Source organism: Chlorocebus sabaeus, chromosome 23 (genome assembly GCF_047675955.1).
Source record: "Chlorocebus sabaeus isolate Y175 chromosome 23, mChlSab1.0.hap1, whole genome shotgun sequence".
Classification (NCBI taxonomy): Eukaryota; Metazoa; Chordata; class Mammalia; order Primates; family Cercopithecidae; genus Chlorocebus; species Chlorocebus sabaeus.
This window is the reverse complement of record NC_132926.1, coordinates 31,687,048-31,701,984: the sequence shown is the minus strand read 5'-3', so window position 1 is coordinate 31,701,984 and position 14,937 is coordinate 31,687,048. Positions and strand designations below refer to the sequence as shown.

The following is a 14,937-nucleotide window of genomic DNA, read 5'->3' as shown; positions in this document are numbered from 1 at the left end:
TTCTACTTACTACCTTTTATTCTAACATGAACCATGGCCCTGAGAGCTCATAAAAGCTTGGCTGAGCAGAGAGAACTAGGGGTCAGCAGAAAGGATTATGGGTGGAAAATCTTGGCTCTTCCTTGGGGAGTGATGCTGGGGAAAGGGAAAAGAGTGGCTCAGCCTGCGGGTAAATAGGCTAGAAAAGCCGAGGCCAAAGGCCAGAGGGGAAAGGACAGTCAGCCTGTCCAGCCTGGGGGTAGGGTTATCCCTTCTTCCTGTGCCTTCCCACCTTGTCCATGAGCCCAGATATCAGAGCCTTGTGTTGGAGGCTGCCGTGATGTCAGGAATGGGGTTCCGTCTAGCTTTTGGCCACCTCCTGGGACCTCATGCCCCTGTTGACAGATGGAGTTGCGCAGCAGGGCCTTGCTGCATTGTTATCTGCTGTTCCGACTTGGTTTTTCGTTTCCAAGGGTGATGAAGAACCAGGCACCAGGGTCTCATGGGATGAGGTACAGGGTGGGAGATGGGGGAGGGGCTGGGGGCCGAAGGGAGCAAGAAAGCTGTAGCTGTGCGGGGCTGGCAGGATGTTGAAGACCGCCTCTGCTGCTTCACATGGGGACTGGAGAAAGAAGCAGCAGGTTGAGGTTGGGGTCACGCATTTGTTGTCCCTGCCCCTTCCTAACATCCTGGACCTGCAGAGCCGTTGAGGACTGCCCACCCTCCCCTGCCCCCTGCTTGGGTCCAAGTAATGACCATCATGGATTTGTATAACTCCCCACAGCCCCCCAACCCTGTTCCTCCATCTGTGAAATGGACATTCCAGGGATGTTGGAGAGTGGCCCAGCATCACACTCCTTCACCTGCCCACAAAGGAGCTGACCCCGCCGGGGATGAGCTGCTGGTGACCAGATGCCCCTCTGCAAGGCCTTTACCTGGGCCCAGATCCTGCTTGGTCACACCCAGCCCGGAAGACGGGTCCTCCAGTTCCAGTGACTCTGCAAAGGAGCAGCAAGTCCATTTGTCACTTGAAGTGCAGCCTACCTGACCCAAGACACCTGAGGGCAGTGCTTCCCACCTAGCCGCAGGCTTAGTGCCTGGGAAAGCAGGTGCCCAGGGAAGGACAGCTGCAAGCAGCAACGAAGAGGTATAATGGGGGCTTGAGTGAGAAGAGGGTGATGAAATGAGATGAGTGGGCCTGTAGGACTCCTGCTTGCTAGAGGATGGTGCATGGATGGATGAAATTCACAGATGAAAGGACTGGCAGATAAGTGAACAAATAGATGAGTGGATGTAAGAGGAGAGATGACAAATGGACAAATAGGAACACACAGATGGGTGGATGGATAAGGGGCTGGATGCATGACTACGTCACTGCCCCCAGGAACTGCCATCCCGGGTGTCCTGGCCCCATGAGCTTCAGAGGGGACCTCTTGCCCCTCAACCTTCCTAGTCCTTCCTGGTCCTCTGACACTGGCACAATGCGACTGCTTACCACTACAGTTCTGGTGCCCGCGGCTTCTGGTGTTGGGGACCTCCGTGCCGTTGGGGAAGACACACCAGCAATAGCCGGTGCTCCCATAGCACTGGAGCGGCAGATAGTTGCCGTTCTCGTCGCACTTGGGCCTGAATGTACCCGGGTGGACAGCAGGGATGCGGCTGACCTCTTCCTGGCACTTGGTCAGTACTGAAGCGACAGGCATGATGAGGACACAGTGAGTGAGTGAGCTCTGAACCAGGGTCTGAGCAAAGCTAGAGACCCACACACAACTGCTGTGGGCCTAATGCCTTCTTCCCAAGTGGCTTTACTCACTCCAGCCATCACACGGATGGGAAAACTGAGCCCTAGACCAACAAGGTCTGAGAGCAAAAAGGAAGTGAATGGCCATGTGTCCAGTTCACCTCAGAAGTTGATGGTTTCTTCTGACACTCAAAGCCCATTACAGTTTTGGGCCGGGCACAGTGGCTCATGCCTATAATCCCAGCACTTTGGGAGGCCGAGGTGGGCAGGTCACTTGAGGTCAGGAGTTCGAGACCAGCCTGGCCAACATGGTGAAACCCCGTCTCTACTAAAAATACAAAAATTAGCTGGGCGTGGTGGTGCATGCCTGTAATCCCAGCTACTCAGGAGGCTGAGGCAGGAGAATTGCTCGAACCCAGGAGGCTGAGGTTGCAGTGAGCTGAGATCGCACCGCTGCACTCCAGCCTGGGCGACAGAGCCAGACTCCATCTCAAAAAAAAAAAAAAAGACCATTACAGTTTGGAATTGCACTTCGATTCTGATTCTAGAGAAAAGCGATGGGCTCCTTGGTAAGTCTAAGCTTCCTGTTGCTGAGAGTTCCCAAGCAGAGAAATGGGGGTTACCGTGTGTTGGAGATGTCTTAGAGGGGTTTAAGCATCAGCTAGGAGTTGTTGGAGGTAGCATGGAAGGTGCCTTCTATGAATCTGATGCAGAAACTGAGGGCCTGGCCAGGGTGGCCCTTTGACCTTCTACTTCAAGACCCTGAATCCCAGAGGGGACATAGCAAATTAGAGACAACACCAGGATAGAAACAGCATTCTGGCTTTGGGGCTAAAAACATCCTAGTCTGCGTTGTCCATGAGGTGGGAAATGCCCAGAGCTCTCTTGGCAGCAGCTGTGACCTTGGCGCCCTCACTGGGTTGTGGGCAGCGCTGGGGCAAGGTCATTACAAGGATTCCTTCCTGCAGTGTTTCGGGCGGGTTCTGCCCCAGGCCCCCTGTGCTGTACCATCCTCCGTGAGAAAGGTCACCTGTACCCTGTGGTGACAGGCCTCTATGGGCCCTTAGGAACCCTTACACAAGATGGGGATGAGTCGGGGGCGGGGGACAGCCAAACCAAGAAGGAACAGACAGGAGAGAGAAGTGAGAGCTGAGAGGATGGGAGATTCCGCGGCGCTGGGACCAGGGAGTGCTGGAGGCCCCAGCCTCAGCAGCTCCAGGAGAGCCCCGAGGGTCGAGAAGCCCTCGCACCCTAAAGCTCCGACTCCCTGTACCTTTTGGTGGAGCCTCAGTGGGCTTTTGCTCCAAGGAGTGCTTGCTCATTTCAAACAAGAGCCAATGGTGCATCCAGCTCTCAAAGACCTAATAGGGATAGAGGTGGAGGTCAGGTTCAATAGCCACCACCAAGCCCCTACACTGCCTGGCTTTGCCCCTGGGGACAGAAACATGCAGGGCCAAATAGGGCCCCGACACCCGGGTCCAGCGGCAGCCTCTTAAAGGCCCATGGGGCTGAGCCCCACACACTGAAGCCTCCAGGTTTTGGAAGTGCTGGGAAACCCCTTCAGCTTCCTGAGAATGGCCTTCCCCGCCCACCCTCACCCCACCTCTCCCAGCCCTGCCCTAGACATTGGAGGAAAGAGTTCCCAAGCAGGGAAACCCGCTGACCTTCCAGTCCAAGGTCTCCATGGTGCTCTTAAGGTGTCTCAGGTTCTCCGGGAAGCTCCCCTTCAGCGGCGGGTACACCTTCAGGGGGTCAGCATTCTACAGGGTGGCAGAGCAGGAAGGATGGTTCAAAAAGGGCTCCCTGGCAGGCAGTGTGAAATGTGTAGCCCATGTTCCCTTGGTCTTCCATTCTGAGGAATGGACCAGAGCCGCACCAAGCCTAAACCCTGGACTTCAGCCATGATGGGAGGAGAGGGAAGGGGTAAGGGCAATCCAGCTGTTCAGCTACAAGACTGCAGGGTTGCGAGTCCAGTTCCAGACTCCAGGCAAGCTCTACCAACAAGCCCCAGTGTCCTCCCTGTGGATGGCTGCTCAGCTTTCAGGTCTCACCTGCTTCAGAAGGTGAGGACCCAACCTTGACTGCCCCCAGCTAGGCCGAGTCCTCTGCCTCTTTCTTCACAAAGCCCCCTGCACTTGTCATCACCTGGTCACTTGTCTGTCTCCCACACTAGCCTGGGATCCCCATGGCTTCAGGAGCTGGGTCCAATTGCTCCCCATTGTGGGCCCAGAGCCTTGCACAATGCTGGCACAGAATAGACATGCAGTACAAATTTGGGGAGGAAAAACCAAAACTACGGGTATCTTGAGCAAGTCACTTCCAAGCTTTGAGCCTCAGTTTCCTTTTTTATTTTTATTTTTATTTTTTTGAGATGGAGTCTCACTCTGTCACCCAGGCTAGAGTGCAATGGTGTGATGATCTCGACTCACTGCACTTCCCGGATTAAAGTGATTCTCCTGCCTTAACCTGAGTAGCTGGGATTACAAGTAACTGGGATTACAGGTGCCTGCCACCACGCCCGGCTAATTTTTGTATTTTTAGTATAGACTTTCACTATGTTGGCCAGGCTGGTCTCGAACCCCTGACCTCAGGTGATCCACCCACCTCGGCCTCCCAAAGTGCTGGGATTACAGTTATGAGCCACTGCGCCCAGCCGAGCCTGTTTATCTCTAAAATGCGGAGAGGCCGGACTACATATAACATTTAAGGGTCACCCTTGTATTCAGTAATCCGGAGAGTACATGTTGAAAATCTGCCATGAACCAGGTATACAGGCCTTGGAGCTCGACCTGGCCAGGGTCCTGGGTGGGCAGGCAGGGCCACCCGGCTAGCTCCCTGCATTCACCTGGAGCAGGTGCATCACATGGTCCTCCGTCATGTTGCCATACTTGGTGGCATTCTGCATGGGCTGTGGGAGGAAGGAACAGAAAGTTACCAGCGCTGGTCCCTGGAGCAGGGGGTGTGGAGCAGGAGCCAGTTGCTGGGATCTAGGTAAGAGACTGGAATCCCAGGCACTTGGTCAATGGTTCCATCTCTGCCACCTCCAAACACGAGAGCTCTAGCAACTCACTTTAGCTTTCTGCCTCAATGTCCTCATTGGTCAAACTGGCATAAGCTTTCCTGCCTAGGGTTTTGTCCACAGCACAGTATTGTGAATATAAATACTGTCAATGCATGATAGCAAGGTCTTTGAGAATGGGAGAGTACAGTAAGATACTATAGGAAATGAGAAGCACTTTGTAAACTGTAGAGGGCTGAGCCTTCCTCCCAGGGATGGTGCCAAGAGACTCTTCACCTGTGCCCTCCACACCTGGGAGCCCTATTCTTCCTGAGACAGGCACTGTGCCTCCCGCAGCAGTCAGGACCCCTCCCCAGCTGGGCTCTCCTCCCTGCCCCTTCCCTTGGCACTGTCCTCCATCCAGGTAGGATAACCTTGCCCCTCCCACCACCCTGGGGCTGTCCTTACCCCCTGGGCTCCCATGGGTAGCGCCTGCATCAGCAGCGGGGTTGCCATGCGCATCTTGCTCACAGGCTTGGGAGCTGTGGGGACAGGAACGAGGATAAGTGTGGCCCCGGTGCCCAGGGAGGAGGGTATCAGACCCAGATGAGGAAGGGCTGGAATTCCAAACCAGAGGGAGAGGACAGTGGACCCAGCTGGGTGCAGGGATGGGGGTCTCTGAGGTGAGCGACAGTGGGAGGTGGGGGGTGTCAGGACGTAGGGGTGCACGCACGCTTGGGAAGCTTCATGCGCAGGTTCTCCAGCTGCAGGTTCTGGGTGGTGACTGTCAGTTTGTCCAGCCGGCCCTGCTGCTGGTACAGGAAGTAGGCGGTGGTGGCCTGGCCAGCCAGAAGCAGAGTCACCAGGATGGAAAAGCCTGTGTACAGGGCTCCACGGCTGCACTTGCTGTGGGAGGTGGGGAGGATAGGTCAGAGGAGGATCCACAGTGGTTCTCCCCAAGGGCTGGCTAGGAATGGGGAAATGTATACCCCCATCTCTATCAGCCCCCTAAGCCACCCCTAACAAACAATGCACTTGAAGCACAAATAATAAGCTGGCTATGGAAATGCAGCTTGAAGACCTCGTCCTGCCCCTCCTTCCAACCATCGATGTGCCTGAAGTCCTCCCTGGCAGAGACCCTGCAGCTGCCACGGGCCTGACTTGAACAGAGAAGAGCAAAGAGGCATGCTCCTTGTCCTCTCTGGACCTTGGTGTCCTGCCTGTGCGATGAGGGGTTGAGGTGGGGGGGTTCTCCCCAGGCTCCCTTTGCCATGCAGATCTCCCGAGGATCGGGGCTGCCCTCAAGGGGAACGGGTTTGGTTTTTGTTTTGTTTTGTTTTGTTTTTCTGCTGGCAGGATCAACCAAGTATGTTATTTGTTTTAATTGACAAAAAAAAAAAAAAAAAGATTGTATGTGCTTACCAAGTAAAGGGAAGGGAGTTTTCACCCCTCTGCTCAACCTCCCACCCTCACAGTGAAATCAGATTTAAGGAGAAAAGGAAAGGAAGTGGGACCAGGACAGCAGAAAATGTGGCCCACCTGAGAAGAAGTGGGGCCTGGCCATTTTAGGAGTGGGTTGGGGGAGCCTTGGACAATGTCAGGCTGAAGCAGGGCCAGGAACCACCCACTCTGGGACCATCCTCTGCCCAGGCTCTCCATGTCTTTGAGCATGTCCCTGCCAGTCTCTGTGCCTCTGTTCCCTCATTTGTCACATAGGTGCCCCCACCTCTGCGATTCTAGAATTTGGTGGGTTTCTTCTTTTTTTTGTCTTTTTTTTTTTTTTTTCCTTTTTGTGGAGAACGGGGTCTCGCTGTATTACCCAGGCAGGTCTCGAACTCCTGGGCTCAAGCTATCCTCCCGCCTCTGCCTCCCTGAGAGCTGGGATTACAGGCGTGAGCCACCGCGCCCAGCGGGTTTCTTCTTTTAAGCAAGAACTCAATACAAGGGTCAAAGTATTTCAAATGGTAATATCCACCCTGCAGGGAATGGGCAGGAGTATAGGTGCCTAAGCCTGTGTGGCCTGGATGAATTTCTCATGCTCCCTAGACTCACCATCCAGACCCTCAGACCTCAGCGAGCCCTTGTATCTGTGGGCCTTGGATGCGATTTTGGGGGTGCATGCATATGTTACACTACAGGGGATGTAAGGATCCTGCCCCTGCACCCTGGGAGTTTCTGATCTGTTCTTTGACAACCCCAGGGGTGGGACTACTAGGACCCTAGTCTAGGTGTTGCCAACATGAAGGTGTTGGGAGGTGATCCGGCCACAAGGTCTTCTCCCTCATGAATGGGATTAGGTGCCCTGTAAGAGGGCTTGACGGAAGGAGTTGGTTCTGTCTTGCCCTTCTGCCTTCCACCATGTGAGGACACATCAAGGAAGCCCCTCACCAGGCTGGGCGTGGTGACTCATGCCTGTAATTCCAGCACTTTGGGAGGCCGAGGTGGGTGGATCACTTGCGGCCAGGAGTTCGAGACCAGTCTGGCCAACATGGCGAAATCCTGTCTACAAAAAATACAAAAAACTTAGCCAGGCATGGTGGTGTGCACCTCTAGTCCCAGCTAGTCGGGAGGCTGAGGTGGCAGAATTACTTGAACCCGGGAGGCGGGGAGGTTGCAGTGAGCTGAGATCGCGCCACTGCACTCCAGCCTGGGTGACAGAAGGAGACTCTGCCTCAAAGAAAAGAAAAGAAAAAAAAGAGGCCGGGCGTGGTGGCTCAAGCCTGTAATCCCAGCACTTTGGGAGGCCGAGACGGGTGGATCACAAGGTCAGGAGATCGAGACCATCCTGGCTAACACGGTGAAACCCCGTCTCTACTAAAAATACAAAAAATTAGCCGGGCATGGTGGCGGGCGCCTGTAGTCCCAGCTACTCAGGAGGCTGAGGCAGGAGAATGGCGTGAACCTGGGAGGCGGAGCTTGCAGTGAGCTGAGATCCGGCCACTGCACTCCAGCCTGGGCGACAGAGCAAGACTCCGTCTCAAAAAAAAAAAGAAAAGAAAGAGGGAGGGAGGGAAGGAAGGAAGGAAGGCAAGCAAGCTAGGCCGGGTGCGGTGGCTCACACCTGTAATCCCACTTTAGGAGGCAGAGACAGGCAGATCACCAGAGGTCAGGAGTTCGAGACCAGCCTGGCCAACATGGTGAAACCCTGACTCTACTAAAAATACAGAAGTTAGCCGGGCGTGGGCCAGGTGCGGTGGCTCACACCTGTAATCTCAGCACTTTGGGAGGCCAAGGCGGGTGGATCACCTGAGGACAAGAGTTCCAGGCCAGCCTGACCAACATTGGTGAAACCCCGTCTCTACCAAAAATACAAAAATTAGCCGGGCGTGGTGGTGAGCACCTGTAATCCCAGCTACTCGGGAGGCTGAGGCAGGAGAATCACTTGAACCTGGAAGGTGGAGGTTGCAGTGAGCTGAGATCATGTCATTGAACTCCAGCCTGGGCAACAGAGTGAGATTCCATCTCAAAAAAGAAAAATATATATGTGTGTGTGTGTATATATATAAAGTGAGCTGAGATTGTGCCAGTGCACTCCATCCTGGGGGATAGAGTGAGACTCTATCTCAAAAAACATAACAAAACAAAAACAAAAAAAAGAAAGCCGCTCCAGAACTGTGAGAAATAAATTTCTGGGTGTTTTTTGTTTGTTTGTTTGTTTGTTTGTTTGTTTGTTTTTGTAAATTACACAGTCTGTTGTATTCTGTTAAAGCGGCACAAAATGGACTAAGACAGACCCATTGCGGACTGCCAGGATGAGGCTGCACCCTGCCTACTCCAGCAACCAGCAAGGATGGTTTAGGAAGCTCCAGGAGTCCCTTCTGCCTAGTAACTGATGACATCACAGACTGGCTCATTCTCATTGGCTTACTGCGTGTCAGTCTGTGCTTTCTGGGGTAAGGCCCCGCCCAAGAGAGAGTTATTCTAGAAGGAAACAGCAAAAACCCGACACGGGGGGGAAAGTGGGGAGACCAGACAGGAAGGGAAAACAAATTCTACTTCTTGGCCTTACCAAGGAACAGAGGTAGCCTGGCCTGGGTTCAGGCTCTCCAGCCTCATCCTCCACCTGCTCAGTGCTTCTGCAACCCCACACCCAATTCTAGCCCCAGCTCTACCTCCCACACGCGACATGGGAAAGTACCTTCCCCTGTCTGCCCCACAGTTCCTCAGGAGGCCTAAGAATCTTGAGATTCACCCTGAAGACGAGACCACATAACCTGGATTGGAATCCTGGCTCTGGAGTCCGTTAGTTCTGGGACCATCTAAGTTGCTTTACCCTCTGTGTGAGTAAAATCGGGTAAAACATCTGCTCCAAGGCTGTTACGTTCAATAAGATGATGAGGGTAAAGCTCTTGGCTCCACACCTAGCACATTGTTAGCACTCTATAAATAAATTACACTCAGTGCGATTCTCAGGGAGTTTGTAGTTAAGTTTAGCATCTGCTTTTCTTCCTCTTTATGCATCTTGAACGCCTGTCCCCTGGTTCTGGTAGAGTGCCAACTCTTGTCACCCCCCCTCTTTATTTCCTCATTTATACTACCTTCTTCTGCAATTTAAAAAAAAAAATAAAATAAAAATAAAAGCCAAAGTCAGGAGCCAACCAGAGCTAGCAGGAATCATGACACAGATGTTGCCAGGCAGAAGCATTCAGAAAAGCCTCCAAAACAGGCTCCAGTCTGGAATGGCCTAAGCACACATGGCCAGCTTTAGAAGCAGTAACTGAATAAAGGGAAAACTAGGCAAGGATTAGACAAGGGGACATGCACTCTGAACACTGAGCCCAACTAGGTCTGTAAATCACTGAGTGGTTGGAGCTCAGAGGGGTCCCACCTCCCCTCCCCACAAAATGCACCTCTGAAAGGGGGCCAGATGGAGGAGTGAGCTCACACTTTGATGTCAGACTAGTCCTGGTTCAAATTCTGCCTCCAACCACTCACTAGCTATGATTTCTTGGGTAAGTCACTTACCAATGTGAGCCTCAATTTCCTCTTCTGTAAAAAGGGACAACAAAAGTACCTGATTCATAGGGTGACTGTAAGAATTAAAATTGAGTTTAGCCCTTACATATGTGCCCTGCAAATAATCATAGTACTAACTAACAGTGGCTGAGGCCTGGTGACAGGTACACAGTGGATGAGAACTATTGTGGCTATTATATTATTACTCAGACTCAGGGAGAGGCAGTGATTTATCCAAGGTCATGCGTGGCCTAGACCAGAATCCATTCCTCACAAAAGAGTCTGCCCTCCTTGCCATGGGATTCCCTGGGGTTTTCACGGGCCACAGCTCTAATGGTCTGCAGTGGGTTACCTTGTTCCCCAGAACATAGCTTGTCATAACATCTCTGCAGGGCTCTCCCAAACCCCTTTCTGCCTGGCAACAGCGGACATCACACCTAGCTGTAAGTCCCTGTAGATTGCAAATTACTTTTTGAATATTGGAGTAGCAGGGCCATTGGGGTAACAGCCTTCTAGCCCTTTTTGAGGGAAACACATGGGTGAGGCTATTTTGGGGCTGGGAAGTGGGACCTGGGGTCCTCTGGATGGCTGTGCTGGCCTCTGGCTGCAAGGGAGAGGGGCACAGGCAAGGACATCAACCCTGAGCCCCCTCCAGAAATTTAACCAAAGCCTGCCCCTCCTTTCTTGCCTGCCCCCAACATCTCACAATCCCCCCTGTGGTGGCAGAACGTCTCCATCTACTCTGTAGACACCTGCAACTATCATTCCCCTGATCCGTGGTAATTAGGAGGGAACTCCTCTGTGAAGAACTGCTTCTACCATCCTCTTTTAGAAACTCTGTTTCTCCACTGGGATCTTGAACATTTTCAAAATCTGGTCCAAGGTCTTTATTTTTATTTTATTTTATTTTATTTTATTTATTTATTTTTTTGAGACAGAGTGTCACTCTGTTGCCCAGGGTGGGGTACAGTGGCACGATCTTGGCTCACTGTAACCTCTGCCTCCCAGGTTCAAGTAATTCTCATGCCTCAACGTCCCAAGTAGCTGGGACTACAGGTGTATACCACCATGCCTGGCTAATTTTTGTATTTTTAGTAGAGACAGGGTTTCAACATGTTGGCCAGGCTGGTCTGGAACTCCTGGCCTCAGCTAATCTGCCTGCCTCAACCTCCCAAAGTGCTGGGATTACAGGCGAGAGCCGCCATGTGCAGCCTGGTCCAAGGCCTTTAACCTAGCATTCACAGCCCAGCTTCAGTGGGGTCTCAAAGCCCCTGGATAGCATGTGAAACTCTAGGGAGAGAACCCAGGCTCTCTTCTGCTTTTCAGAAGGAGGGGGTCTGATGCAAGGAAAGTTACAAACTCTTGCTCTTAAAGGAACCCCTTCATTTGACAAGAGAGGGAGCCGGAGCCCAAAGCAGGCCAAAGACTTGCTCAAAATCACCCAAAAAGTCAATGTTAGAGTCAGAGCCTGAATCCCTCTTTCCTGTGACTCCCAGCCAGTGCTTCTTCCCAGCACATGCGCACAGCTCTGCAGTCCAGGATTTGTGTGCCCTTTCCTGGTGCTCACACGTACCTCTCCGGGGTTCCAGGGCGCCGGCCCAGCATGGGCAGTTGCTCATTGTTGGAGATCAGGTCGCGCTGGTCATCCATGACTGGCTTCTGATCTTCCTGACAGCTCCTCCTGCTGCTCCTGTACATCTGGGACCCTGAACCCCTGGCTCACCTCTTAAAGTTGGTGCTGGAGAGGAATCTGATTCGTCCACAGGAGGCCACTCCGCCCACTTGGTAGATGTGGAAGTGAAAGCTACAAAGGCTGGAAATACCCCATTTTGGTGAAGCTGCCTTTTGAGGGGCAGGATATGGGGCGGGGGGGCTCCCCAGGCAGGTAGAAAGGCCAACACGATCCCATTGGCTGTCCAGGGCCCTCATCACTTGTTTCTGGGCAGGCCTTTGGATTCATAAGGCTCTTTGAATGTTTGAAGAAACAGGCATATGTCCACTCCCTAGACAGGAAAGCACTTTGAATCAGAAGACACCTTTGTTTGTCTCCCCTTCTCACCCACAGATGAGTGGGTGCAGAAAGGGGCTGTACACCTTCAGAGAGCTCAGACAAGTCCTCTTCTCTGGCCTCCATTATGTCGTCTCAAACATGCGGGAGGAAGTTTGGACTACCTGCAGGGGTGAAAACATTTCTTTTCTTTCCCTGTTTAGGTTCTTAAGTTGAGATACTCCCCTGAAAACAAAAGTCAAGTTAACAAAAGAAAAACCAGCCAAAGTTTATTAACACATGCTGAACCCATTATGCAGTAGCGGCCTCAGTTGAGAAGTATTTCTCTCTCAAGGCAGTGGTTTAGAGGCCTTGCTTAAATAGTATTTTAACAAAGAGCCATAAGTCCCATAGAGTGACAGGACAGAGAAGAGGGTATCTTCAGGGTTCCAAAGGGCTGGAAGTGTAGGAAGATAAATGTGTGGAAAGAGTCAAGTCTGATCCAGGATCCTCTGAGCTCTGCTTCTGAACTGATCAAGGCAGAGAGGAGGGGCAGAGGGTACTCCTGGGTTTTAACCTTTTACCTTTAACTAAAATCCACAGGGCTTTAAAGAAGAATATTTGGGTTTCCTTCAAACCTGACAGTCCATGGTTTTAAGGCTCCGGCACTCAGACTTTCCTCCACTTACTAAGGCTTCCTTCGTGCCAGGCACATTGTCCATGCTTTGTTTCCTGTGATCTTTACAGAGGCCCTTTGAGGAGGGTTTCATCATCTCCATTTACAGATAGGGACACGGGGGCTGTTGTACAGGATCACATCTCCAGAAAGTGGTGGAGCCTGCGTTTTTAACCACTGTACCCTTCTGCCTCCTTGTGTGGTTCAGATCCAGGAGAATGGGGGCCTGTGCTGGGAGGCAAGAGGGCCTGGGAAAGGGTGCCTGGGGGGGATGGGACTGTGTTGACAAGGCTCCTGCGCTGTGACATAGTGAAAAACGTCTCTGGTCTCTGTCCCTGGTTCCGGACGCAAGGACCACTAAGAACCATAGAATCTCCAGAATAAGGCTGGGTGTGGTGGCTCACACCTGTAATCCCAGCACTTTGGGAGTCTGAGGGTAGAAGATCACTTGAGATCAGGAGTTCGAGACTTGCCTGGTCAACATGGTGAAACCCTGTCTCTACAAAAAATATAAAAATTAGCCAGGTGTGGTGGCACATGCCTGTAATCCCAGCTACTTGGGAGGCTGAGGCAGGGGAATTGCTTGAACCTGGGAGGTGGAGGCTGCAGTGAGCCCAGAATGCACCACCGCACTCCAGCCTGGGTGACAGAGCAAGACTCTGTCTGAAAAACAGAAACAAGCAAACAAACAAAAAAAAGACCAGACATGGTGGCTTACACCTGTAATCCCAGCACTTTGGGAGGTCGAGGCAGGTGTATCACGAGGTCAGGAGCTCGAGACCAGCCTGGCCAACATAGTGAAAGCCCGCTACTAAAAACACAAAAATTAGCCGGACATGTTGGTGTGTGCCTGTAGTTGCAGCTACTCAAGAAATTGAGGCAGGAGAGTCGCTTGAACCCTGGAGGCGGAGGTGTGAGATGGCGCCACTGCACTTCAGCCTGGGCAACAGAGCGAGACTCCGTCTCAAAAATAAAGTATCCCCAGAGTGAGAACAATGTCTTTTTTTATATATTCAGGAAATGCTGGTGACTGAAAGGCCCTAGATTGCTTCAGATGGGGGCTGGGTGCCATGTGAGGAGAGGGTTGGGACTTTCACACCTCACCCCCACCCACCCCACCCCGACTTCCAGAGAGGAGAGAGGGGTTGGAGGCTGAGCTCAATCCGTGGTGTAAGCAACCATGTCTACATAATGGAACTTGCATAAAATCCCAAACAACTAGGTTTGGAGAGCTTTCAAGTAGACGAACACATCCCTGTGCCAGGAGGGTGGTGCACCCCGACTCCACAAGGACAGGGACAGAGAGGCTCCTGTGTTCAGGACCCCTCCCGCAAGCTGTACACTATGGACCTCTTCATCAGCTGCTCGTCTGTATCCTTTATAATAAACTGGTAATAGTAAGTAAAGTGCTTCTCAGTTCTGTGAGCCATTATAGCCATTTGTCAAGTATGAAGAGGGAGTTGTGGGAACTCCCAATTTGTAGCCAAGTCATCAGAAGTACTGGAGGCCCGGGACTTGCGTTTGGCATCTGAAGTGGATGAGTCTTGTCTGACTGAGCCCTCAACCTATGGATTCAGATGCTAACCCCAGGTAGATAGTGTCTGAATGGAATTGAATTGTAGGATGCCCAGCTGGTGTCCAGAGAGTTAGAACATTGGTTTTTGGTGTAGAAAAAATCCACACATTTGGTGTCAGAAGTGCTGTGAGTGTAGCAAAACAAGTTTCCTTTCATATGCCGTATTTGTTTTATTAATCTTTATGTATTGCGTGTGCTTTACAATTTGCATTAATAGATTTTTTTTGTAAATTAAGACTTTGTGGTTCGAAGGTTCAATGAGACTTGGATTTCAAGAGTCAAAGGAGATAGTATATGTATTTTGGGAGGAGAGAGAAGAGCAGACATGGCCTTTGACGTGGCCAGACCTGAGTTCAAATCCCAAGTCAGAAACATCCTAGGCATGTGAGTCCCTGAGCCAGTCCCTCAACCTTTCTTTCTTTCTCTTTTTTTTTTTTTTTTTAAGACGGAGTCTGGCTCTGTTGCCCAGGCTGGAGTACAGTGGCATGATCTTGGCTCACTGCAAGCTCCACCTCCCGGATTCACACCATCCTCCTGCCTCAGCCTCCCGAGTAGCTGGGACTACAGGTGCCCGCCACCACCCCAGCTAAATTTTTGTATTTTTAGTAGAGACGGTGTTTCACTGTGTTAGCCAGGATGGTCTCGATCTCCTGACCTCGTGATCCACCCGCCTCAGCCTCCCAAAGTGCTGGGATTACAGGCGTGAGCCACCATGCCTAGCCCCTCAACCTTTCTGATTTTGCTTTCTGCTTTGTAATGTAGGGATGGTAATACTAGCCTTGCAGAGTTGTTAGACTAAATAAGCATTTAGCCAGAGCCTCGCACCATAGAAGATGCTGAAGATATGAAACTGGATGGAACTGGAGACATTTTGTAAGTGAAATAAGCCAGGAACAGAAAGTTAAACACAGAATGTTCTAACTCATATGTGGAAGCTAAAATAAGTTCAACTTATAGAAGTGAAAAGTAGAACAGAGGATACTAGAGGCTGCGAAGGGTAGGGGGAAGGGAGGAATGGGGATGC

The 14,937-nt window shown here is 51.7% G+C and overlaps 1 protein-coding gene across 2 annotated transcripts; it reads right to left on the bottom strand.

The window, feature by feature from the left end:
* On the bottom strand, positions 1–11,534 carry CD74 (CD74 molecule). 2 transcript variants are annotated; one of them, XM_008015001.3, is made up of 9 exons: positions 11,248–11,534; positions 5,452–5,624; positions 5,187–5,260; positions 4,566–4,628; positions 3,385–3,480; positions 2,994–3,081; positions 1,475–1,666; positions 915–977; positions 1–601 (listed from the first exon to the last, which is right to left on the bottom strand). In XM_008015001.3, the coding sequence occupies exons 1-9, from the start codon at positions 11,370–11,372 to the stop codon at positions 591–593; spliced, it is 885 nt and encodes a 294-aa protein (XP_008013192.1). In that variant the 5' UTR covers positions 11,373–11,534; the 3' UTR covers positions 1–590. The 2 variants fall into 2 exon arrangements, with proteins under 2 accessions (XP_008013192.1, XP_008013194.1); XM_008015003.3 differs by lacking the exon at positions 1,475–1,666.
* Positions 11,535–14,937: the final 3,403 nt, after the last annotated feature.

Bases quoted from the DNA above. Each gene is read 5' to 3' on its own strand.
- CD74 (XM_008015001.3), bottom strand. From the start codon at position 11,372: ATGTACAGGAGCAGCAGGAGGAGCTGTCAGGAAGATCAGAAGCCAGTC. The intron at 5,625-11,247 runs GTACGTGTGAGC...CACCTCCCACAG, and splicing joins CGCCCTGGAACCCCGGAGAG to CAAGTGCAGCCGTGGAGCCC. The intron at 5,261-5,451 runs GTGCGTGCACCC...CTGTCCCCACAG, and splicing joins GCGCATGAAGCTTCCCAAGC to CTCCCAAGCCTGTGAGCAAG.